We start from the raw sequence: 27332 nt of genomic DNA on the forward strand, positions 1-27332 counted from the left end.
TGGATACACCTCAGCCATGGGGAGGAAGGATCAATATAAGTTTCTCCATCTTTAAGGATAAACTATGTCATTCTTCCCTTTTCAACTCATTGCTTACCCAGTAAAAGACTGAAGTTTCAGGGTACCTGATAAGTCAGAAATCCACTAAAGTCCTGCAGGTCTGTCTTTATAAAAAGAAGAGAGTTCTTTAAAAAAAAAAAAAAAAAAAATCTATAATGCGAATACTTTATTATCAACGAGTGACTGGTATTAGCTTTTTATCTGGGTGTTAATATTTCAAAAACCATACACCAAACCCAGGGTTTCCAACCTAGCTCTGCTGTATCATTTTCTTTTTAAAAACAACAACAAAAAAAACCACAATAAAAATGAAGAGGAGGAAGGAGGAAAAGAAAGAAAATATATCTGTATTGAAAGAATTATAAGCCAAAGTGCGTCTTCTTGTTTTGTCCATATACACACATTGCACCATACATAAATAATTACATTGTAAAAATGACTCCATAATTACAAGTATAATATATATTTCCATATAATATATAAAACTTTATATTAAATCTAGGTAGATGATATTTGGGGGGATTCGTCTCTGGGTGCTGGCCCCTCTTTGTAGCAGATAGTGGTGGCTGAAGCCTCCCAGACCAGCCCCTTCGCTTAGGGCCGTGACTCTGTAGCTACCACTATCTGTTGTTGTTGAGGAGAATCTCCAGCCAGCAGGGACAGGAGGTGATGAACTGCCGGGAGTAGCAGGGCCCCCAGCCCTTGGCAAAGCTGATGCGGACGCTGTTGGGGTCGTAGGGGCCGTCGGCAGCATCCGGCTCAGGCCCATGCTGGAGCAGGCCTGAGCGCTCGAAGTCGAACACCTTGATGGAGTAACCAGGTGGCACCTTACGCACGACAAGGGCGCGGCCGCCGGGTGCGTCCAGCGTCGGGGAGTTGACGAAGATGGGGTGCTCGCCGCGGTTGTAGGTCCACACGCCATCGGGCTCCTTGCTGAGCAGGATGCCGAAGCCGATCTTGCTGCGTGTTCGCCGTACCGACTCACTGCGCTGCTCCAGGTTGAGCTGGCCCAGGCAGAAGCCGCTGCCCTGAGGTAGGTCGTAGAAGATGCTGACAGCCTGGTCGTACACCGCGTAGAGGCGGCCCACCCGTGTCCGGTGCTCCCAGTACGCCACGCTGCACCAGTGGCTCAGCTTTGTGGCATCCGGAGACATACTGGCGTCTGCAGAACAAGCAGAGGGCACAGGGCCGTTACTCGGGGTGGGTAGCTGGGCACTGCAACCTGAAAGTAGAGTCTGTAGCATTCAGCAGGCATGTGAGCACCTGCTGTGTGCCAGGTTGTCCTCACACAGCTTAACCAATGAGAGAGCTCTTTTTCTCGCTCTGTCATGCGCACGCACTATCTCACACAAAGGATAAAGCACATGGTGTGAACCTACTGTGTGTGCGACAAGGCACCTACTGTGTACTAGGTACTGTGGATGTCTCTTGGCCGCAAGAATGTCACAGGCCAGCAGGAGAGACAGGTGCAGACAGACAGACACACCCTCACACACACTCAGAGGAAGGGCTCAATGTTGAGCACCAACAACACACCAAATGCCATATGCACTGTACAAGGGGGCTAGAAAAAGTTCCTGGAAAAATGGAATTGACAGATAATGGAATTTTTTCCCACAAACTTTTTGAAGCCCCCTCAATATTCTTATGGAGTCCAGGTGTGAGGCTATAGGATAAACACTGGGCTGCTAACCTCAAGGTCGGCGGTTCAAACCTACCACCAGCCACCAGCTGCTCCTCGGAAACCCTAAAGAGGGTCACTATGAGTCGGAACCGACTTGACAGTACTTAACAACAACAACATATTCTTATAAACACTTGTTGATGTTCGCCATCAAGTCAATTCTGACTGACGTGACCCTGTAGAGGGTTTCCAAGAGCAGCTGGTAGGTCTGAACTGCCGACTTTGCAGCTACCAGTCCAGTGCTAATCCTACAGTGCCACACCTGGGCTTTCAGCCCTCACAAATGTGCTTTGAGAATGAGACTCACACAGAGACAGGATTTGAACCCAGTCCAGTCTAAGCTTTAATTTGATTACAGGAGGGTCAACGCATAGTGACTCCACATGGGTTTCTAGGCTACAGTCTCTATGGGAGAAGACCTGGAGTTACTAGGTAGAACCACTCACTTTTAAGTTAGCAGCTGAGCTCTTCACCATTGTACCACCAGGGCTCCTTGGGGGTTAACCTAGAAGGGGGATAAAGCACCCCTTGGCAGTGACTCAAGCACAGGAAGCAGGGAGGAGGACTGGCCCTCAGGGTCCCTTCTAGTGCACAGAGTTGTGGGATTCCTTTGGTGGCCTTGTTATATATACATAATGCCTTGCGACTGCTCCCAGCCTCCACTTTAAACATTTCGCTGAGCCTCCCAGTGCCCCCTGAGCTCACTCTCTTGGCAGGAAATAAAGGTTTTCACCAGAACTACAGCTACCTCAGTGGGAGTGTACAGCTGAGGATCTCTAAGAGCTGAAAAAAAACTTGCTCTTTAAGGGGGCTCTGGAGTTTGCCAGGTCTCCAAAGTGTGTGCTACTCCATTCTGCGCCTGCTTCCTCACAGTTCAGGAAGAGGATGGCCCTGATGACTGTAACCCCTTCCCACTCCTACTAGAGGCACCTGCCTATCTGAGGAGTTTTCTGAAAACCACACTTAAGACACCAACACAAACCAGGGTTCTCCTGAAGGGCAGCCTCCTCCCCACCACACACGTGGACAGCTTGTCAGTCGGGGGACCAATGAGGCGACATGATTTGCCAAGCCTGCTCCCACCCAGGTCTTCGCCCAGGGACCTCTCTACACAGGAGATCTTTAGCTCCAGGTCAGCTGAGAACAAAGCAAAGCTCTTTCTTCATGAGAAACTGATCAAACTCCAACCAAAAAAAGCCCCAACTTTCAACTTCATTTGGGAGCCTGGGTGAGGGCAGCCTTTAGCCCAGCGCTGCCCAGAAGCCTGCAAGGAGTTGACTGATAGGGCCTAGCCAGGGTCCTAGCAAGAAAATGAATGCATAGAGCCAAGGAGGGCCCCAAGTCACCTAAGCCCCTCAAGACTCCAGTTGAGGGGCAGGAGGGGAGATGAAGAGCCTTGCCCCATACTTACTGGCTCGTAGCCACAGCCATAGAGACAGCGCTAGCACATAGCAGGTGACCAGGCTGTGGGCACCAGGCAGTCCAGCAGGTAGGCAGCCCGGAACAACAGTCCAACCACCCTGAGTCCACCTGTTTCCTGGCAATGACCTCTAAGTCCTGAACTCCAGGAAGACAGCAGCATGGCGGCCTGGCCAGAGTGCTCCAGCCCCACCATTCTTCACCAACCAAAGAGAACTTTAATGATGGGAGTGGGGAGGGGGAAGAAGCCATGTCTGAGAGTACTGGGAGATGGGTGGGCAACAGACATCACTGGACTCCTTCTGTGAGCCAGGCACCCTCTCTACAACATCCATGTGAGAACTAACATGGCCTCTTTTGCAGATGAGGAAACTGAGACCCAGGGAGATACCATAACTGGTTCTTTTAATTCCATTTTTCCACCAACCTTGTGAAGCCCCCAACTAGTGAGTGCTGGGCCAGCACCTCCTTATAACCGGCATTGAGTAATTCCTGTCCCTCTCTTCTCTAAGCCTTAGTTTCCCTATCGACAACCACATTCACGGTCTGCATCCTAGAGATGCTGACCCATCAGCTGGGGGGACTTTCTCTACCATCTTCTTTGCTCTCCTGTTAAAGATGAGGTTGAGTGTACCACCCAGCCCCACGGAACGGTGCTTTGCCCATGGTGGACCCCCCCCCCACCGACGGTAAAAGGAAAGCAGCAGTAAGGGAGGGACCAGGACTTAGAGGGTGACCATTCCCTCTTTCCCAGCTCCCACAGACTTTCTCATTCCAGACCTGTCCTCTCTTCAGCTCCTCCCTTTCCATGTCAAGCCAAATGTTCCTACCTCATCAAGACCTGTGTCCTCAGCCTTTTTTAGTGCCCCTCACTGAAACAGTGCCTACAGTTGGGAATGAATCCCCCAAGACTGCTCTAGAGCCCTGCCTGCACCAGCTGTCTGGCTCAAGGACAATGCCTGGAGCTGGCCCCATCCCCTGCGGCCCCCTTTGGTTAAGCAGACTGGGCAACACCTCGCCAGGCCTGGGCTCCTAGCCAAGTCTTCGAAATTCCAAGAGACAGACGGCTGCCTCTGGGAAGCCTTGCTGACCTCTCCCCTCCTGGGCCGCCTACAGCCTTCACTGCAGCTGCCTCCAGTGGCCTGAGCAGGTGCCTGTGCTAAGAGCCAGCGTCCCCAGCTCGTCTAGACTCTTCTGGAGTCGTCCTTTCTACCAGAAGGCTGCTTCTACACAAGAACAATCAGAAAATGCTGAAAGGAACAACCAAGACAACATAAAAAAAAAAAAACTCAAAGCCACTGAGTTGATTCCAACACGTGGCAACCCCACGTGAAGGGAAAGGGGCAAGTCAAATGCATCTCAGGTGGTTGCGTTCTTCCCTATTCAAATCCTGCCCGGCAGTTGGGGCTGTGAAGAATAGTGGATAAGCACTCATGTCTGAGAATGAAGACGCGGCAGGTAAGCCCCACCAACCATGCTGTGGTCTCTGCATCCCACCCTCACCCTGGAGTCCTTGTGTGGCACTGGGATTAATGTGCTGGACTGCAAAGTCAGTTTGAATCACAAAGTTGGTGGTTCAAGCTCACCAGCTGCTCCATGGAAACTCAATACAGGGGTCACTGTGGGTCAGAATCGACTCGATGGCACTTAACAACAACACACCCACACCCCTCACCATGACCCTCAGTGACATCATCTTGTGGACTTTCACAAGCCAATGCGTTGTCTTTTTTTAAAGGCAGTGGTGGGCATAACAGAATCACCGTTGCTTTATTTATCATGCGCAGATTTACCAAAAAACCCAACATCATCTACTATCTATATTAAAAAGAATGGATTTGACGCCAACAAACGAGGTAGGACCCAACCCAGAAACTGAAAACCTCATACATTTAGATGACAAAGTTTTGTTGGTGGTGGTAGTTTTTTGTGTTTTGTTGTTTTTTTGTTTAACCAACTAGGATGGCTATGATCAGAAAAATGGAAAACAACAAGTGTTGGCAAGGATGTAAAGAAATTAGAACCCCCCCTCATACACTGCTGGTGGGAATGAAGAAGGGGACAGCCGCTGTGGAACGCTGGAGGTTCCTCATCTTCAAAAAGTTAAACACAGAATTACCAGATGATCCAGCAATTTGACTCAAGATGATCCCACTAGTAGCTCTACACCCAACAGTGTGGAGATCAGGAACAGAACCAGAACCTGTACACCAATGCTCACCGCAGCACACGTCACAAAAGGGAGAAGCAATCAAACGTTCATCGGTAGACAAATGGATAAACAAAATCTGGTTGTTAAGTGTCACCAAGTTGGTGTCGACTCAAAGCCACTCATAAGGTTTCTGAGGAGCAGCTAGTGGGTTTGAACTGCTAACCTTACAGTTAGCAATCCAAATGCTTCTCACACAGTACCACACCAGGACGCCACAAAATCTGGTACATACATATAATAATTACATCTTAGCCATAAAAAGAAATGCAGTCATGCTACATGCTTCAACATGACAACTCCCGAATGAACACACTGACATCAAGTCCTTTTCCAGCTCACAGTGACCCTATAGGACAGAGGAGAACCGCCCCATTGGATTTCAGAGACTTTATGGGCACAGGCAGTCTCATCTTTCTTCCACAGAGCAGCTATTGGATTTGAACTGCCAACCTTGCAGTTAGTAGAACAACGCGTAACTCAGACTGCCACTATTAACCATTCAGCTGAGTACAATAAGACAGTCACAAAAGGACAAATATTGTACAATCCCACATATATACAGGAGCTACCAGCCACTCCGCGGAAGAAAGATGAGGCTATCTACTCCCGTAAGGATTTACACCCTCGGAAACCGTGTACAGGGTCGCTATGGGTCGGCTCCGACTCGAAGGCACTTAACAACAACAACAACATCTGTTTGTTGGTTCCAACAGTTGGCCAGGGCTCTTTAGGGGTGTTGGGGGTGGTCACAGCCCAGCTCAAAGAACCACCAACATGGGAAGTTTCAGTAGGCTGTTGGCTAACACTGCCCTCTGCAAACTGTACAGTACTTTACAAACCTGAAAGTTTAGTTCCTAGCCTGGTACCCGAGGTGAGAAGAGGTGTTAAGAGGGAATGAAAGGATGAAGAAATGAATAACTGAAAGGTTGGACCAAAGGCGAGGCAGAGTAGGGCTCAGATACACACACGGCTGCGCACACTCGGGTACACTTGGATTTCATGCCATGTGTACCATACAAGCAGACACTACAGCAAGTGAGAAGCCCAAGCACTGGGCAAACAGCACACACCCAGGTTCCTGTGCATGGCCCGCAGCTGCAGAGCTACCTCTGCCCCCACCCTCCTGCCTCTGTCTGGGCTGTCACTCAGAGTACAAGGGGGCAGCCTCTTGCAGATCTTTTTCTCCTCTGGCTCCAAGGCTGTGGTCCTGCCATCTCCAACAGCCATCAGCCTAATTAGGAACCAGCTCCTTAATTGCAAATAAATACCCGGGAGTCAGACCCGAGTGAGCAACATCAAAGACGACCATGCTCAGACCGAAACTGCTGCTCACTACCCCCTGCTCAGAGCCTGGTCTAGTTCCCAGCCAGACTCTGGGTCCTGTGGGGAGGGCTCCGAGGGGAGGAGGACAGAGGTGATGTAGGCTGGCACTGTGTCTGGGGGAGGTCTGGCAGGGTAACATTAGCCTGGGAATAGGGAGATGTGCCTCCTGTCCAATGGAGTAGATCATCGATCTTTAACGCCCGGCCTCAGTCTTCCCATCTGAGAAATGAGATGATTCCCTTCCCCAGCTCTCAGTTTCTGTATTTGGTGAATACTCCCAAGCAGCATTAGTCAAACCACCAAAACCTAGAAACAGCTCAGATGTCCTTCAATAAAACATAAAGTGTACCTATACAGACAAATATTACTCACCAAGAAAAAGGGACAAACTGCAGAGACACAACAACAGGGACGAATCTCAAATGGTACTGAGTGAAAGAAAACCAGAGCCCAAAATGGATATGCTTGTTTGTTTCCATTTATATGAAATTCCTGCATAGGAAATATTAATCTACAGACACAGAAACCAGAACACTGAATATCCATGAAGGGGGTGGTGGTAGGGCATGTGTGTATGTGTGTAAGGGAGGTGTTGCAGGAAATGGAGATAATGGAAATGTTTGCTATTTAGATTGGAATGACAGCTACTCAGGCGTACACATAGAGTGTCTGGGGAGCAGGGGTGCTGTAGTGTCAGCACTGGACTGTTAACCACAAGGTCAGTGGTTCAAACCCAGCAGCTACTATGTACGATAAAATGAGACTTTCTGCTCCCATAAAGATTTATTTAAAGAAAACAAAAATCCTCACAACTGCACCAATAAACAGTAAAGAACATTATGGTAAATGAAGAAAAAGACTGAGGTTGTCAAAGACTTCATTTTGCTTGAATTCACAATCAACACTCATATCAAACAATGTATTGCAGTAGGCAAATCTGCTTCACAAATTTCTTTGAAGTGTTAAAGAGCAAAGGTGTACCTTTGCTGGGAACTCAATTTGCTAAGTCAATTTGAGGACTTAGGTGCACCTTATCGAAGCCAGGGTATCTTTGGATCACTTCATATGCAGGTGAAAGTTAGACAATGAATAAAAGTTAGACTGGAGAAGAATCGATGCATTCGAGATATGGCGTTGGTGAAAAATAATTGAAAGTATCATGAACCGCCAGAAGAACAAACAGAACGCTCCTCAGAAGCAAGCCTCATCTCTCATACTTTGGGCATGTTGTCAGGAGGGACCATTCCCTGGAGAAGGACATCATGCTTGGTAAGGTGGAAGGCCAGTGAAAAAGAGGAAGACCCTCAACAAGATGGACTGACCCAGTGCAGCAGCAATGAGCTAAAAGATAACAATTGTGAAGATGCCACACAGAACCTGTCGTGTTTACACTTGCTGTGAGTAGGGATGGACTCAAGGACAGTTGCTTTGTTGTGCAGTTGTGAAATGAAAGGTTGAGGCTTGAATCTACCCTGAGGTGTATTGGAAGAAAAGCTTGGTGATGTGCTTCCAAAAAAATCAGCTCCTGAAAATCCTTATGGAGCACAGTTCTCCTCTGATACACATGGGGTTGCTATCAGCTGGAATTAACTTGATGGTAACTAGTGATACACATAAACACATCACGGTATAAGGGCTTCAAAAAAGTTCATGGAAAATGGAATTAAACGATAGTGGAATTATTTCACAACCTGTTTAAAATCACCTTGTGTGTTTTATACCTTGAAATTTTTTTCTTTTTAAAGAAAGTGGGAAGGAGCTGCTTTGTTAAGGGCTCTAGAGTGGCCTCAGTCAGGCTCCAAGTTAGCCCCCAATAGGATCTAGGCCTGGCAGGGGTGTCGCAGCTGCTTGGCGGCGCCCACATTCCTGCCACCAGAGGGCAGTGCGACCATCATAGCTACAGGAGGAAACTTGGCCCCAACAATAGGCCCTCTCCCCATGCCCGGAGTCGGTCCTGACCAAGGATCAGAATTCCTTCCTCTTGGCCTCTCTACCCAGTGAGGGATGCTGGGAACTCAACGTATAATTTTCTGGGGTGTTGGGCACTAAGGGGCTGACTGCAGTTTAGGGGAAACGGGGACCAGAGGTCCCTTAAAGCTTCTTTGAATCAGCAGTTTTTTGTCAAAACAAAAGGCAGGAGCGTTCCTGCGTGTGTTCCCCGTGGGCTGCGCACTCCCAAAGCCTGAGCACAGGCATTCGGCTTGTTTTCCTGGGGCTCTCCCTTTCTCTGACCAAAGTGCCCTGGAATCTGCCATCCCTGAGAGGAACCAGAAACGTCTCTCTCTCAGACTCAAGAGAGCTAGACTCAAGGCTTAGAGCATTCCAAAGAAGTCCGTGCTAGATCCCCTGGCTGTTACTTCATACCCACTTGGGCCATCGTAACGTTCCCTCCCACTCTTAGCCCAGACTGGATGGAAAGGGCCAACAGAGCTTCAAGTCAGATCCTGGGCTTGCTCAGCTGTGAGCTGGGGAAAGAGCTTCAGACGACCAGAGAAGTTAAATGACTTGTCCAGGGTCACCCAGCAAGTTGGTGGCAAAGCCGGGATCACCTTTTCCCAGGGTTGTCCCTGGGACCTCCTGGCCTACAGGAAAACTTTTCTTTCTTGTCCCATGTCATGCCTGTGGCTTCAAGTTCCCATCCAACCAGCAGCTTTTTCATCTGCGGCTCCCAGGCCTGGGAGTAATTACGTGGCCCTGCATCTAGTTAACCTAACACCCCTTTAAAAGCCTTGTTTGCCCATTAGATAAGTAGTTTTTGTTATCAAAGTTGGGGGGGGGGGGAGTTTCCACTTAACCTTCCTTTGTGGTTCTTTGTCGTTTTAAGCAACAGAAATGGCTTCAGGTTTTACAGCAAGCCCAGAGATGCAGCATTAATTAGAGGTGCTTTCTTCCCCCTTTGTTAAGGGAGGGGAAGGCCAGTCCCTTATCCGCTGGGCTCCAGCAGTAAAAGCAGAGAAGGAATGTGCACAGGGCCATGTTAATGGTCAACAGCTTAGAGCAAGCCTCTCTGCTGAACTCATTCCAAAAGCTAAAGGGCTCAGCTGACAGGAGTTTCCTCTGATTCTTGCCCACCCGCCCCTCCCCACCCCCACCTCAACTCCAGCACCTTTGGCTCCAGGAGGAAGCTGGGCTTCCAAGAGGAAGTTCCTAATCGGTCATTACATCACGGGAGGTCGGCCACCACCACAGCAGTCTGCCCAAGGCCGACCTCAGGGGCTTTTCAGCGGCTGAGCCCAGGGACAGGGACTACGCTCAGCACCACCCTCCAAGACAACTGCTCAGCTGCTTGCTCCGTGGGGTGTTTTACCTTCAAGAAAGGGAATGTGGAGGGAACACACAGGGAGAATGACAGCAAGACAGGAGCAAAGAGGCCAAGAAACATTCAGTCCCTGTGGCCTAAATTCACGATTTTATAGATGCAAAAACTAAGGCCCCAAAAGGTCACGTTGGAAATGATTCCAATCAGGTCCCATGAAAACCCTGCACAGAGTCAGGATAAGGCACAGGCTCTGGAGAACAAAGCTTCCCAGGTGTGAGTACCAGCTCTGCCATTTAGCAGCTGTGAGATCTTGGGGAAGGGAATCTACCTCTCTGGGACTAGGTTTTCTCATTTGTAAAATGAGGATGCATTCAGTGGTTACTTCATAAGGCTGTTGGAATTAATTTACAGTGTGTCAAATAATGCTGACTCAAAATAAGCATCCCATAAACGGCAGCTAGTATTGTTGCTGTTGTCAGTTGCTATCTAGTCCTGGTGTGGCGCTGTAGGCTAAGTACTCAACTGCAAGGTCGGTTTGAACCCTCACCAGTTACTCCACAGCAACCCTATACAGGGTTACTATGAGTCAGAACCGACTTGAATGCTCTTAACAACAACAGTCTGTCACAACTCATAGCAACGTCACGTGTGCAGAATAGAGATGCTCCATAGGGTTTTCAAGGCTGTGACCTTTTGACAACAGTTCTCCAGGTCTTACTTCCAAGGCACCTGTGGGTGTGTGTGTGTGTGGGGGGGTTTGAGCCACCAACCTTCAGTTAGTACTTAACTGAAGAGTCCATCAATCACTTGTGCCACCCATTACTATTATTACTAAGTAGTCTTATCTAGATCTATAATCTGCATAAATTACTTAATAGATTGACTATTCCTGTATCTTTCATATGGCATTCATCCTTGATGACAGCATGTCCCCATGGAGTTGTGGATCAAGAGGAGATACTATGAAGAAAAACCGGCCCACATTGACCAAATGCCAGACAAGGTATGAAACACTTTAAATGCATTCCCTTGACATCCAGCTAATCTTCTTAGTCATTTTCATATTAAGGTGAGGGAGCTGATACCCGAAGGCAGGGCCCACCTCCAGAAGGCAGGTAATACCTCCAAAGTCATCCTCCAGAAAGTGGCAGAAATGGGATTTGAACTCAAGTCTCTCTAGGTTGGGGGTGATGGGGAGGCCCTTTGAGGCTGCAAATCCAGAAGGGATTACAGGGAAAGTGATATTGTGCTCCCTCCAAACTCTCATGAGGGTGAGGTGGGGGGCTTGATGCAAGACTGGCAGTTAAAAGGGGCCCTCAAACGTGGAAATGCTGGTGCTGTCCTGCCACATACCGCTTACTTTCCCAGGAAGGCAGCGGGTTTTTCCAAATAACATGTCTTCCAACAGCTGTCTGTGACCCCCTAGGCAGTTCTGTAAACACATAGACTTCTTTGGTTTTAAGTGTAGTTTCTCCTGCACACTCAAATATTCCACCACTCTAAAGCACAAACACAAGGGCTTTCTAGATGTGAACACTCATCTTAAGAAGGAGCTGCTAGTCCTGGAGGGTGCTCTATGCTCTTAGTCTGTTACCCCTTTTGAAATCCCTAAGTTCAGGAGGCGAGCCCTCCTACTTTAGAGGACAGCACAGGGCAGTGTGCTGACCTGGCTCTTCCTCTCTCTGTTGGACTCCTCCTCTGGTCTTTTGAATGGTCCTCAGAGTCACCCAGGTCAGGAGGGGTCTAATGAGTAAATGCCCTTTTCTCAGGAGAAGCTTGCTCCGCCCTTTCTTTCAGCCTTGGGGCTCTGACCCCTGCCTGCCTGGTCAGGTCCCTATTGCCAGTGGAATGAAGTGACAGCCTGGCTGGGCTGTGATGGGTAAGGTTTCCATCTTTTATATTGTGTGGTACTCAAGCAGCTTCAGAAGAGGAATCCGCCCTGTAACCCTGACATGAAACAAGCCTTCCTCGGCCCCTAATAGGCAGGCCTGTTCAAGTTGCTCTCTTTCTCACACACTCCTCCCAGCCTCCCCTCAAGCTATTAGGCCCTACCACTCCCTCCAGTGGGCAGGGGGACCCATCACTGGAGGAGACCCCAGGCCCTACTTTTTCCATCATATCTCCACCTGCAGGACTCCCACCTCGGTCCCGGAAGCCCCACTACCCTGTAAGTCAAGGTCTCCAGCCAGGCAAAACTGTTCTAGGCTCCCTGGGCCTGGGGAGCAGCAGCTCTTCTCCCCAGGCCTAGGTGCTCGCTTGGTGGTAGAGGCTGCCTTTTGAAGGACACTCTCTACAGGCAGCCTGGACTTCTGAGAGCCACACTGAGGCTGGCGTCAGATTAATCTCCTCCATCAAAGCAGTGATCATGATCGATAGACTCCACACACCAGAAAGGCTGGTGTGGCCAGCCTGACTCAGAGACCAGGGCTCCCAATAATTTAAGCAAACCCACAGGAAGTAAGCTGGGAACCTACCCAGACCCTTGGGGGGAGGGGGGGGGAGACAACTCCAGGTGGGGGAATTCTGGTTCATTGTGTCAGTGTGGGCAGTGTGAAGCAGTTTATAAGTCAGCCCACATTCTGAAGGAACCAGTTTCTGCTGCAAAAGGCTGAACTTTGCTCCCATTCCAAGTCCTCTTTGTTTTATCACAAAGTCGGACTCTTGAGTATGTTTGTTTTCCTGCCCAGAGACCACCTGCAGTGGGGAAACATTTTATACTGCTCCTGGAGAAGGTCTAGCATGTGCACGCTGAAGAAGCTGGTACACTTCAGTGCCCAGTTAAGACGCTGCAACTGGGAGATGTGAAGGGGTCCCCAAATCCTCCTGCCAATGGGTGACTTCCTGAATTTACACACAAATCAGCCCCCCATGCCCACCCACTGCCTGGTCGTCAAGGCTTCTGTTCTTGTTCATCTCAGGCTGAAGTCCAACCAGGCCCTGAGGCCACTGGGGATCGAAACCCAGAGAAGAGACTCAGCCCCTTTGGGGGTTCAGAGGTACAGGCATGCTGGTCTGGGGCAGGTAGATAGAGGTGTGCTTCATGGAAACCCACTGCACATTCTCTAACCAGAAGGCTCCCGGGGCGGGAAAAATTCTGGATTATCTCCAGTTTTGTTTTACTTCTCAAATATAATGAGTTTATCTGCAAACCTCCTGCCTCAGACTTCTATTTGGACCAATATAAAGTAACATAAAACTAAAATCAAGTCTGTTACTGCTCTCAGCAGTTGGGATTCATGCTAATGATTAAACATTCTAGGGAATAACCAAGTGGACACCTACACAAGCCCCCCCAACACACACACTAAACAAAACACCAAAACCCCTAACTAGTTGCTGTCAAACTGGCTCTGACTTCAGTGACCCCATTTTGCAGAGTAGAACTGTGCTCCACAGTTTCTGAAGCACATCTCCAGGCCTTCTGAGACATCTCAGGTATGTGCTTAATCATTTGCACCCCCCAGGGACTCCTACCTACAGTCTAAAACCCAAACCCATAGTTACTGAGTCAATTCCGACTCACCGGGACCCTGTAACGCAGAGGAGAGCTACTCCTTAAGGTTCCCGAGGCTGTAAATCTTTACAGGAACGGCCAGACTCATCTTTCTCCCTCAGAGCAGCTGGTGGGTTTGAACCACAGACCTGTGGTCGGCAGCCCAACGCTTAACACACTGTGCCAATGGGATTCCTTAGCAGGTCACCTCTAATCCCTGTATCTTGAACCCCACTGTGTGTACCCTTGTCTGTGTTGTTCTCATTTGACCTGCAATGGTATTGTCCGGCCTAACTCTAAGGGGTATAGGGGTTTTAGTGAAGTACTGAACAACAGCAACACACCCTCAGTTAATCCGTTTCCCCTCCATCCCTCAGTGTTTATCAGAATCTTGCTTAGCTGTCAAGACCCATTCCTAGGTCTCTGACACAGCTCCTTGTTGTCTCTAGCTAATATTGTCATGGGGAGCACCTGTCTCCACCCCACTCACCTGGAACCAGACTGGCCTCATCTCTGCCCACTTCTACCTGGGGACTGGGGACTGATCTCAGCAGTGGGGTGCTAAGTGAGATCTTACATTTGAGAGTTGAAATGATGATTTGAGAAAGTAGCTGGTCTTCCCCTGGTTTGGAAAAGGTACAGTAGCAAGCAATATTGGCCGCATTGAACAGATGATACCACTGGTGTTCAGAGGCCAGGAGATACTTTGGTGGGGGGGGGGGCGGCGGCGGCACACAATCCCTACTTGCAATCCTCATGAGGCAGTTCAGTCAGTGGGTCACAAACGAGAGCTCCCTATGTGTAAGCCTGGTTTCAGTGGTTCAGAATCATCACCTCAAGTCTAAAGTCATCTTGTCTGACAATAGGAGCAGCTTTGGTTTCTCCAACTTGCTTGGTCTATGAAGGGAACGGGGAACATGGTTTTGAATGCAAGAGCCAAAGAATGGGGTAAGCACCAGGAATAGGGGGCTGGTTTACTCAGTTACAAAGTTCTCTAACACCACCCTGTTGTTACCAGTCGGCGAGTGTATCATGTGACTTTAGCAAGTCAAATACACCTGTCTTGATTTACACAAAAGATGCAGTTTTAGATTAACACCCCAAATTAAAGTACCAGAGGTGTGGGCATTCCATTTAAAAATAATTCTTGCATTAAGTCCTTTCCTTTAAAATATCCTTTTGTAACACCAAGATATACATAACCCATGCCTTCTAGTGAAACATGGAGTCACACACAGTGGATGTTCTTTAACTGAGGGTTGCCGGAATCATTCTTGCTCAATTCTGGAGCAAACAGGGATGCTTTATAACAAGCCAAAAAGCTCAAGTTGACTGGAAGGATCATTCACATACAATTAAATACCAGCATTTGCTGTAGAGGATGCAGCAACATGCAACTTAAAGGGTCACTACGAAAATGTTGCAAAATGGCCCACCAGCTTGGCAGAAGCTCCCTGCTCTGCCACAGGGACACAGTCTACTGCCAGTGGCTGTGCCGCTGAGCACACGTGGCAAAAATCTGCCTCAGCCACAGCGCCGTCCATGCCCGAGTCGGTACGATGCCAGAGAACAGAGGGCTTGTTTGATCTAGGGGAAAGAGGCTCCCAGAAAGGAAGGAGCTACCCACCTGGTCCAGTCCACCAAGCCAGTAAGTGGATGTAGCACCACCGAGGTCCTGGCCCCAGGCCGCAACTACAAGTTCAAGACTGACTTTCAAGTCAAAAGGAGCCCAAACTTCCACAGTTCCAATGCATGTAGCCCATGCCAGCCAAGAATGGTGGTGGGGCTGGGGTGCAGGGGTAGGGAGGGTGCTGTTTCTAACCAAGCAAGGTTTCTAGTTTTCCAAGTCCATTCATAAGTGACCCCACTGAAAGTTATGGAATAGATACTTTATTGCGGTCTAGTCACTGTCCCGAGGCCCGTGGTAAACAGGTGAAGCAGGACTTGGCTCATCCATGTCTTCTAAAGAAGGCCTTGCACTGCCAATGTGTCCTGCCAAGCACACATCACCTCGGGAAGAGTCTCCTTATTTCTCAGAATCCTTCCTTAGCCCACATCTGGTTAAAGCAGCAAGGACCTAAGAGCAATATCCACAACGGCCAACTGTGTTTCTATTGGGTCTTCTCTAACTTTTCATCTAGAAGCCCTGGTGGCACCATGGGTTCAGCACTGGGCTGCAGGTTGGTGGTTCAAACTCACTAGGCGCTCTGTGGGACGGAGATGAGGCTGGCTGCTTCCGTAAATATCTGCAAATTCTGAGATCCTAAGGAGTAGTACTCTATCCTACAGCGTCGCTATGAGTTGGAACTAACTTAATGGCAGTGGGTTAGGAGGGGCATCTGCCTTGTTTTCCATGATCTAGTTCATAATCCCTGATTTCTTCTAAAAACGACAAAGACACTTACGGAGATATCAGGGCGAAACCCTCCATGAGATGCTTGCATGAAGCCACATACAGCAACTGAAAGCAGTGCCCCAAAGTCTTCTAGGTCTTGGGGGAGGTAGGTGAATTGTGTGCCTATCCTACACGCACAGACCCAGCAAATGTAGCAGACTTAATGAGGCTGCATGCTGTTGTTTAAGTGCCATTGAGTCAGTTCTTAGTGACTAAAATTGATTCACAGCAACTCTGCAGAGGGTTTCCCAGGAGCAGCTGGTGAGCTTTAACCGCTGACCTGGCAGTCCAAACCAAGCCTGCAGTCCAGCACATTAGTCCACAGCACCACACTAGGACTCAATGATGCTGCTTAGAGTTATCAATAAATAACAGCATGATAAACCGAGAAAAGACTGAAGTTGTCAAAGACTTCATTTTGTTTGAATCTACCAGCAACACTCATGGTAGCTACAGTCAAGTAATCAAATGAGGTAAATCTGCTACAAAAGACTTCCTTTAAAATGTTAAAGATTAAAGATAACAGTTTGAGATCTAAGGTATGCCTGACCCAAGCCATGGTTATCTTTAGTAGCTATATATATACATATATATATATATATACACACACACACACACATGTTGGACAATGAAGTAGGAATACCAAGCATTTAAAATATGGTGTTGATGAATACTGAAAATACCATGGACTGCCATGTTGTTGTTGTTGTTGTTGTTATTAAGTGCCCTCAAGTCGATTCCGACCCATAGCGACCCTGTATAGAGTTTCCAAGGAGCAGCATAGGAACAAAAAAATCTGCCTTGAAAGAATTACAGGCAGAATGTTCCTTAGAAGCAAGGCTGGTGAGGCTTCATGTCTCATATTTTAGACATGTTGTCAGGAGGGGTCAGTCCCTGAAAAAGGACATCATGCTTGGTAAAGAAAAGGCTGACCCCTTTCTAAGCAGATGGGCTGGCATGATGGCAGCAACTACAGGTTCAAAGATAACAATGGCAAGGATAGTGCAGGACTGAGCAGGGCTTCGTTCTGTTGTACCCAGGGTCACTATGAGGTGGAGCCCACTGATGAGAGCACTGAACAGCCATGCTTTGTCTAAGGTTATTCCTCAGACCTCATCTCCAACTGTCCCATGGGAATCCAACCACTACTGAACACTGATTGTCCTTACGCCGCATCTCATTTAAACTTGAGAACAATCATAGGAGGCAGGTACAAGTCTACAGATGAGGAAACAGAGGCTCAGAGAGGTTAAGCCCCCTGCCCAAGGTCACAGTCAGAGGTTAGAATTCAAACCCATGGCTGCCTGACTCCACAGTCATTTTTCCTTCTATTCCTCCCTTTTAGTATGTGCCCTCTGGGTGGCCAACGTCTAGCCCTTTCCTTACTCCATAAGGGGATCAGCACAGTCCCTCCACCAGGGAGGCTGGTACCTACCACACTGAGCCCTGACCTCCCGTTCTCCTGGGTACAAATGGCCCTGCAGACCATCAGAATCTGCACTTGTGGGCTCACATGTGAGTCAGAGCACTTAGGAAGAAACCCAGTAATGCAGTCTGAAAATCACGGCCATTGTGAATTTCCCAGTTAGCCATAGACAAAGTCAAACCTTACCCTCCCCCACCGTAGCTGACCACTCTTTGCTCAGTGTTGCTCCAGACTTGCCTGGCAGGGGGCCAGCTCTCAATTACTAATTAATCTGAGAGGCACAGGTGGCATTTCTGGCCACCTAACCCCTTCCTCCTCTTGGTGGGGGAAACTCACCATCCAGGCCCTTTTCAGTTGTGTGAAGCATCTCACAACATCCCAGTCCTATATTGTGGTCCCAGTTCCAAGAAAAGATGACTCAATCTAGAGTTACAAATCACAGCAGAAAAGACTAAACACCACAAACTCCTTTTTCCAACTCTATTCCTCAGAGCCAGCCCAGTCTACGTGCACTATCATCAGAAAGCCACAATACTGCCTCAATTTTATCATCTGTGAAATGGGCTACCATAGCCGACCATATAGGGCTGCCGCACATGTAGGGTGTGGGGTGAATCTTTGCCTCTGGTAATTCCCACTAGCCAGAGGTGAGATCAAGACTAAAACAAAGCTTAGAAACAATCCTGCGGCTGGGCAGGACAGAGTGCTGTCTACATTAACTTCCTCTGCTAGCTTTGTCCTCACTGGGTCAGCAGAGGGACAGGGAGGTTTGAGTTGAAACTCTGTAAGGGGTAGTACAATCCTTCTGGTGTGTCAGAGGTGGTGAGAAAGTCATGGAAGTGTAAGCTCCACTTTATCTGGATTGTATCTGAGAAGGCCTTCATACAGATAAGCACCCCAAGAAATTTGGGGATCAAGAGAACAAGGTGACAGGACCCGGTGTGAATACAGCAGACTTATGGCCATGAAATGCCATGGGAAATCAGCTTTCCTCCTAAGATCAGTGGTGAATCCTAAGGCTAAGCCGTGTCTTCAGTTCCTAAAAGTGTGGTAAGTATCTTTCCTTCGAGTTACAATTTAAAATGGGCAATTTGTATCAGTAGTACAGCTAATGGCTGATGCCAGTGTGCAGGCAAAGGATCAATGTTGAAATGAAGCCATAATACCATGAAAACAAAAATGACAGCAAGAACACATCTCATCATACAGGAGGACAAACGCTTGTCAGAAGTTGCCACCAAGTGTCCTTTTAGATACCGTCCTCTTTCCTCCACTGGCCCCAAGCACACCCCACAGTGTCTCACCCTTACCCAGTGTTCAAAGGCAGTCATCTAAATGCTCCAGCGCTCGGGACATTATAGTCTAGGAAACAGCTTAGAAATCTCATGCTTTATCTATTACATAATTACATAACATGTTGGCTTCTGAGCTGATGAAATCAATAATGTGCTCCTGTCCCCATCTTCAGGAGCCAGAGTGGTGTGGTGGGTTAAGTACTGGGCTGATCAACATAAGGTCAGTGGTTCAAACCCACCAGCCACTCCAAGGGTAAACGACGAGCCTGTTTGTTCTCGTAAAAACTTACAGTCTCGGAAACCCTATGGGGCAGTTCTACTGTGTCCTATAACTTTGTCCTATATGGGTCGCTATGAGTTGGAGCTGATTTGATGGCAGTGGGTCTGGGTTTTTTGGCCTATATCTTCATACAACACTGAACCCTTTGCAGAGGAAGGGACATGCTTATCTTTTGACTCCCCACAGTCTATGCACTGAAGCTTTTATATAAAGCATACACACAGCCAAGATAAATTAAGTACACATTTTTGTTGTTAAGTGCCACTTGGCTGGTTCCGACTCATAGCAATCTTGTATAGGGTTTCCAAGGAACAGTTCATGGGTTTGAAATGCCGACCTTGCAGTTCAAATTGACTTTGAAGTCTAGTGCTAATCCTATAACACAACACCAGAACTTCATTGTACACACACAATACCAAAAATACCCAAACCAGTTACCAACAAGTCACTTCCAATTCACATAGACCCTTGTGCGACAGACTAGAATGGTACCCCATAGGATTTTCAATGGCTGGTATTTGGGAAATCGTTTTCCAGGCTTTTCTTGGGAGGCGCCTCTGGTGGGATGCAAATCTCTAGCCTTATGGTTAACAGTGGGGTTAACAGTGAAGAGGGTTAACCGTTTGCACCACCCAGGAGCTCCACGCATACAGTAAAATACCATTAATTAGGACTCATGAATCCAAAGTTTGCAATAATGCTGAAAGCAGCTGGGTTGAAGTTTTTTTTTTTTTTTTTTAAAAAGAGTTTTGATAAACAAATGTAAAATATAAATAAAATTCAGGAATTGTTTATCCTACTAGCATTGTATAAACAATTGGCATACCAATTACAAATTGTTCTTATCTGTTCACTAAAGCAGATCTAATGACCTCTACCAGGAAACATTATCGGTTAGCATCATAGCCTATGGTATTTGGAAATCATAAAACTTGGTTTCTTAGACAGTGTGGTTTTCAATCAACAACCAGCAATCAGTCTGAAGAGGTGAGGCATCCCTGAGTTGCCTGTGTTCCGGAACTCCTGAATTTCCTCAGTCACACTCTGGTAAACTAACGCCTCAGGCCCTGTTACGGCTGCCCAGGAAGGGGTGGTAGCCCTTGGCTCTGACATGCCAACATGCCACCCAGTCATCTCTGTCCCCATCTTAAAGAAACAGCATTTCTGAGGGCATTGGGCCAGGGGACCCTGCCAACTCGGGCGGATGTTTCCACGTGAGAGCAGTGAGGAGGGCCCCACCCTGTGTGGAAACCCCTCAGGCGTCAACTGCAGTAGGTGAACCGAGGACAACCTGTTTACGGCCTCCTTGGGGAATCTACAGATTAACTGGGCCCCAGGTTTTCTCTGAGGGAGGAAGCAGCATTTTCAAAGGCACAGGTAAGGCGAGGGACCCAAAGATAAGCACCCCTAGTCTGAGACAGCAAGAAAAGGCCCGGGGTGAGATGGCAAAGCCGTCAAGCTGAGAGGGTGTACGTTGGTCCTGGCCCGCCAGGGACAGACTGCAAGGCCCCAGAGAGGCAGGCAGGGAGCCAAGCTGGAAATACCGAGGGCTGCTCCAATGCGAGGAGACAGTCCTGCCAAGTCAGGGAGGCAGTGCTGACGGGGGAATGGCAGGTTCCGGCCAGGCGGGTCCCCAAGGGCACCGAGTCAGGAGCAAAGGCCTGTGTCTCTTGACACGTGGGGGATGGCACGGAGCCAGAGAGACCCAGAGCCGCCAGTCTCCCCAGGGTGCCCTAGTCCTGGCGCTAACCCACAGTCAGCCAGCCTGAGCAGGAGGCCGCTGGAACGGCGCGCTGGCCTCCAGGTGGGAAGGAGACAGCTCTTCTCTCCCCCACCTCCTACTTCTGCAGGTGCCCGGCAGATGCTGCTGTGAAGGCTGCCCAGCGCAGAGCTCTGTCTGATAGGCATTTTCTGCATCACCAAGACCCTGACAGGGTGGTGCAGAATCAGACGGAAATCTCTAGCTGGGAGGGGTCTCTGCAGTATTCCTTAGAGGATTTCTCTTTAGCCACAGCGAGCAAGTGGATTTGTTGTCCTTGTTAAGTGCCTTTAGGTTGGTTTTGACTCATTAACGACCCTGCATAAGGGTTCTAAGAATGAGCAGCTTGTGGGTTTGAACTGCCAACCTTGTAGTTAGCAATACAGTGCTAACTAACAGCACCACACCAGGATTTCGAGGATCCTTTTCCCCACTTCACTGACCAACTCCTTTGCTTCCATGCTGTGGACTTTAAAAAACAGCTGTCAGATAAGACTGACTTTCTTTTAGAACTTTTTATTGTGAAGTGAGTGAAGGTTTGCAGAGCAGATATCAGTTTTACATTCAACAAGCCATCTACTTGGCTTCCTTACAGTGACTGCAATCCCCTCCACGGGCCACCAGTTAACACTATTTACCTCTGTTCACTGTTACTCGTGCATTCCTTTATGGGTTCTATTTCTAAAACCACAAAAACCAGTTTCCACTGAGCTGATTCTGACTGACCGCTGTTGTTATTAACTGCTGTCGAGTCGATTCCAACTCACAGCAACCCCGTACAGGGTTTCCAAGGAACAGCTGGAATTGAAAACACTACAGTGTGCAGTTTCACTCTGACACTTTTGGGGTCACTATTCTCAGTCACAATGTTGTTGTTATTGTTAAGTGCTGTCAAGTCGATTCTGACCCATAATGACCCTGTATAGGGTTTCCAAGGAGCACCTGGTGAGCTTGAACCGCCGACCTTGCAATTCAAACACCTTTGCAGTCTGATGCATTAGCCCACAGCGCCACACCAGGACTCCCTTCTGGCTAACAGTAACCTCAAAAGTATCAGAATAAAACTGCTCCATAGTGTTTTCAAAGGCTGATTTTTTAGAAGTAGACTGACCGGCCATTCTTCTGAGGTGTCTCTGGGTGGAACTGAACCATCACTTGTGGTTAGCAGCCCTGCACGTTAACCAATTGTACCATCCCTGAATTAACTAAGCAGTTTGACTGGAAGGCCTCTTTATCCATATATTTGGAAACTGATTATCTACTTGATTCAACCCTTTCCTTCCTCATATCATTTAGCCTAAAACAGGCAGATTGACTCAATTGTCAAAGACCCACCAAGAACCACATCCTAGTAGGTCATTCTGGCCAGTCCCACCATCACTAACTCTCCAAAACACCCCACCCCCTTCTGACCCCTCACAACCACTACTAAGTAAGCTGCCCTGTCCAGGCCTCCAACATGCGGGACTCCACCCAGAAACCCTGGAAGCAAATTCCCTGAGGAAAGAGTGGGTAGGATGTTTTCAAGAACCACTCATTGTGGGTTTGGGCTTCAGCCCTCAGAAGTGCCACAGAGATGGGAGAGCGAATTACCTTGGCACTGGATACTCCATCATGCTTGCTCACTAAGAACCTACTGTGTGTGAGTTTGCACCAGCACAGGCTAATTGAGGAATTAATAATTCTGCGGCAAAGCAAGCGTTGGAGGAGGAGATAAAGAGAAAGTAACGTGGTCAAAGTGTATCAGGGAGATGTTTGTGCATCTTTCAATCTGAGGGGATTACAGGAAACAGAAACATTCTTTGCTACTGGCCTGTGAGAAGTAAGCACTAGCCTGGGCCTGTAGCTAACTGACAAGTTTACAGAAAGTTCTATTCCCTCTGAATTTTGAGGTTCATTTCCCCTCTCTTGATTCAAAATGGATTCTGTTGGGGGGTGGGGGGCATCCTCTCACCACCTCAGTGGGTCACATGGTTATCTCAGAGTTGAGGGTGAGGGGACATGCCGTTCATTCTCTGATGGGTGGAAACCCTTAAAATCAAAGGGTATTGCAGATAACCCTGTATATCGGCATCATGCCTTAAGTCAAAAAGAAACTTGGAGGAAGCTGCTGAATGTCAAGGCTAAACATCATGAAGCCCAACCTTCTCCTTTGTCAGAAAGGAAACTGAGGCTCAGAGAACAGAAATCGTCCGGCCTGAGGTTGGCCCCACAGCTGGGGTTCCTGTCTCCGAGGCCTCGTTATCACCAGGCCCTAAGATCTGAGGCAAATAATCCTGAAGAGTATGGCCAAGAGAAATTATTTTTGCAAAGGGGTCTGTTTGTTTGTTCTTAAGGGCAATGGGGAGAGTTCCTCGAATCGCTGTCGGAACAGCCTGAGAAGCGACCCACCCCGGCTGGCTGGCACCGCAGCTGACTCTCAAGCAAAGGATGTGCGTTGCAAAAATGGGGCAAAGTTTCCTATTCTGAAGATAACATTGTAAGACACAGGAAGTCCGCAAGCAGAGCCTGCTGCACACCCTTCACAGCCTTTTCCATTGTACGGGGTTTCTAGAGGCTCATGAGGGGGGTGGAGGAGGAGGCGGGAGGAGCGGTGCTGGGAAACTGTGTAGGCTGTAGCCCAGGTAAGAGTTCAGCCGGTCCCCCAGACTCACTGGGTCTCCAGGTAACTCCCCTTCTGTGAGTCCCAGCTTCCTCAGCTGGAAAATAAAAAGGTTAAAACAGCCAGTGTTTCTGTTGCTTTGGGCCCTTGTGTCCTGATTCCCAGGCCCCACCCCTGGAGATTCTGATTCATGGGTTCTGGGTGGAGCCCAGGAATCTATGTTTTTAACAAGATTGAAGAGAGCCCCTTTCCTGGCTCTGGTCTCCCATGATACCTTGAGTTGAGGGTTCACCAGCCTGGCAAGGCAGTGCGGGAGCTGACTTCCTCAAGGGAGGAAAGACAGGGCAGGAAGGAGAACAAAACCAAATCGACTTCCTAGCATTGGACAGACGTGGTCAGCCCCAGCGCCAGGCCTGGGAGACCGGCAGGGCAGGCGACACTCTGGAGCCACAGCGGACGGATGGCCTCAACTCCGTGTGTCAGGGCGCATTCGAGGACAGGCTCTTGGGACAGAGTGCACCTCTGTGTGGGATGCAGACTTACCTTCAGTTCAAATCCCAGCTCTGCCACTTCTTAGCCTTAGCCTCTCTAAGTCTCAAGCTTCCTATCTGTGAAATGGCATCAAGAGCACCAAAGGCAAAGAATCACCAGAAGGGATTGTACTAGCAGCTGGTATATCCTGCAAGCTCAGCACCGGCCAGGTCATCTAGCTCTCAGAAGAACCCTATGCATCAGATGTTATTATTATTCCATTTTATTGTTGTTGTTTGGGGTCACAGAGTTGATTTTTGAGTTACAGCAACCTCAAGGCTGGAGTCCTGGTGTAGCACAGTAGGATAAGCACTCAACCTCAGGGTGGGTTTAAACCTCAAGGTCAGTGGTTCAAACTCCCCATTTGCTCCTCGGAAACCCTATACAGGGTTGTTATGAGTTGGAACTGCTACAATGCCACTTATCCAATCTTTACAGATGGAGCCCTGGTGGCACAGTGGGTTGACCACTGGCTGGGCTAATAACCACAAGGTCGGCAGTTCAAACCCACTAACCACTCCACAGGTGAAAGACAAGGCAATCTACTCCCATAAAGATGTATAGTCTCGAAAACCCTGTGAAGCAGGTGTACTCAGTCCTATAGGGTGGGTCACTATGAGTTAGAATCAACTTGATTGTTGTTATGCATCATGGAGTCGGTTCCGACTCATAGCGACCCAGTACAGGGTTTCCAAGGTTGTAAATCTTCATGGGAGCAGAAAGTCTCCTCTTTCTCCCGCGGAACAGCTGGTAGTTTCGAACTGGTGATCCTGAGGTTAGCAGCCCAGATTCATAACCAGTATGCATGGATTAATCTTTATAGAAGCAGGTCTCCCACAGAGCTCCTGGGTAGGCGGAACCACCAATCTGTCAATCAGCAGCCAAGCACTTAACCATTACACTACCAGGACTCCTTAAATGTCCTATTTTACAGAGAAAAGGTGAGGACTCGTGACCAATCCAAGGTCATCCAAGAGCTGAAAATGTGACACAGGTTCATGAACATTTAGACTACAGCCATGAACAGCCCACGGGGAAGAAGTTCTCTGAACAGATGCTGCCTCGGTTCCTTGCCCAGATTCTGTAGCACTACCTCGTGCCTGCCATGTGCAGAGCAAGGCTCTGTGTGGGACTTAGGAAGAAAGGGCACACACCCGAAACGCATTAGAAATTAGGAGAGGTGGTACAAAGGATGGTGGTCCATCAACATCCAACTAGAGGAAAGTGATCGGACCTGAAGTGGAGCGCACAGAGGCAGGAGAGGATGAGGCATGAATAGTTCCATTTGACAAGATCACAGAATTGTAAAAGGGCCAATGGAGAAAGAAGAGTCTAGAGAGGCTGTTTGGGAGCTGATCAAGATCTCCACTGTTTCATGTAAGCACATGTTAACAAGACCCAACAGGATGGGGCCCCTGCCCTACACTTGCTCTGAATCCCACCAGCATTTGAATAACACTAGAAGATTTGCAGATTGTCTAAGTAGGAACTCTAAGACTGCACAAAGAACCCAGCAATGAAGATAACAGAGCATTTCTTTTCTTCCTTATTCTTTCTCTGCCAAGCCTATTTAGAAATAAGACTGCATCATCAGCGGTTCAAACCCACCAACTCACTCTGTACTCCTCAGAAGATGAAGTTTGTCTTTTGTAAAGATTTATAGTCTTGGAAACCCTACATAGGCTCACTATAAGTCACAATAGACTCTATGGCAGTCTGTATGAGGTTTTCTGTTTTACTCTAGTTACAAAAATCCTAAGGGTGAATAGAATAGCGGCCCAATAGCAATGGACAAGTGTCTATACCACACACATAGATTCTGGTCAACAGGTTTGCTGCATTGTTCCTGTTCTCTGCTGGTTCTGTCGACTTCTGACAGTAATGTGTTAAGATCTTCCACTCTTCTTTTATGGGTTTATTAAATTCTCTTTATATAGCCATTCATCTTTGATTTTGATTATGCCAAAGCTATGTTGTTAGGGGTATATTCTTAATTATGTCTTTCTGAGGGTTTCACCTATGATCTATGTAAGAGAACCACAAAGGGCTAAGTTTGGCCCACCACTTGTTTTTGTAAATAGATTTTATTGAAACACTACCATGCTCATTTGTTTATCCTATTACCTATGGCTTCTTATTGTTGTTAAGTGCCATCGAGTCAATTCCAACCCATAGCGACCCTGTATAGGGTTTCCAAGGAGCAGCTGGTGAGCTTGAACCTGCAAAGCCTAAAATGTTTGGTACTTTACAGAACAAGTTTGCCCAACACCTGATCTATGTAAACTATGCCTCTGTGTTCTTTTTAATACTTTTTTTGCCTGAAATTATATTACCAGTTACTATTGAGTTAATTTTGACTCAGGACAACCCTGTGAGTTTGAGTACAACTGTGCTCCACAGGGTTTCCTATGGCTGTAGTCTTTTGGCAGTTGATTGCCAGGACTTTCTGCTGAGGTGCCTCTATTTAATATCACTATTGTTGCATTAGCTTTCTCTATCTTTAGCACTGACTAACCACTGCCAAACTGAATCAATTCCAACTCACAACAACCATAAAGGACAGAGTAGAACTGCTCCATAGGGTTTCCAAGCTAATGTGATGGACTGCAAGTTCAGTTTGAATGGCAAGGTCAGAGGTTCAAATTCACCAGTTGCTTCTAGGAAACCCTATATAGGCTCGCTATGAGTTGTATGTAACCAACTCTATGGCACTTAACAATAACAACAACAATCTTTATCAAAGCAGACTGGTGGGTTTAAGCCTTTTGGTTAACAGTCCAATGCTTACTAGCATGGACGGTTGGTTGTGTGCCGTGGAGTCGATTCCGACTCATAGCGACCCTGTACAGGGTTTCCGAGGCTGTAAATCTTTACGGGAGCAGAAAGCCTCATCTTTCTCCGGCGAAACAGCTGGTAGTTTGGAACTGCTGACCTTGAGGTTAGCAGACCAACTCGTAACCACTATGCTACCAGAGCTCTTTAATACTCTCATATGCATATGAAAGTTGAACAATTGACTAGTATGTGTGAATATATCTTTTTTTTTTTAATGTTTTATTGTGAATTATGTGATAGTTTATATGGGAGAATATTAACTTTACATTCATCCTGTCGTAAATCGTTTCATTGCCATGGTTACAATCCCCTCCATGCATCATCAACCAACCACAGGGTATATCCCATAATATATCTTTGTTCCCATTCACTTTAATTTCAACCTTCCTATATCCCTTTCTTTTGTTCAGGTGTATCTCTTCTAGATAAAATGTAGCTTCTAGTCAGAATAAAGCTAGATTTATAAAATTACAGTATGACGGTTTTTGTCTATTTTAGCACATTCACATTTATTGTTACTGGTCTTTGGACTTGCCATACTGTTTTAGGTCTTTTGTTTTTAATTTACTGTTTTGTTATTGTTTTCATCCTGCCAAGTTTGAAGAGTAATTAAATTGCAGGAGGGAAATAGGTTTGCAAAGAAAGGGAGACTTCCATTTCATCAGTATTTTTTCAATTTTATGTAAAGAAAATATAATCATATCACTTGTAAAATCCTATATTCCTTCAAATTTAATAACAAACATGACAGTTTTAATC

General features: G+C 47.7%; 1 protein-coding gene across 1 annotated transcript in view; it reads right to left on the reverse strand.

Annotated features, from left to right (window-relative positions):
• Positions 1 to 202: 202 nt before the first annotated feature.
• The window catches only part of SMAD6 (SMAD family member 6), a 90394-nt gene continuing 63264 nt past the window's right edge, over positions 203 to 27332 (reverse strand). Inside the window, exon 4 of the mRNA XM_006831510.1 lies at positions 203 to 1222. Within this exon, the coding sequence (XP_006831573.1) occupies positions 681 to 1222 (542 nt within the window). The 3' untranslated portion in view covers positions 203 to 680. The remainder of the gene's footprint in view (positions 1223 to 27332) is intronic.

Source organism: Chrysochloris asiatica, unplaced genomic scaffold, assembly GCF_000296735.1.
Source record: "Chrysochloris asiatica unplaced genomic scaffold, ChrAsi1.0 scaffold00004, whole genome shotgun sequence".
Taxonomy (NCBI): Eukaryota; Metazoa; Chordata; class Mammalia; order Afrosoricida; family Chrysochloridae; genus Chrysochloris; species Chrysochloris asiatica.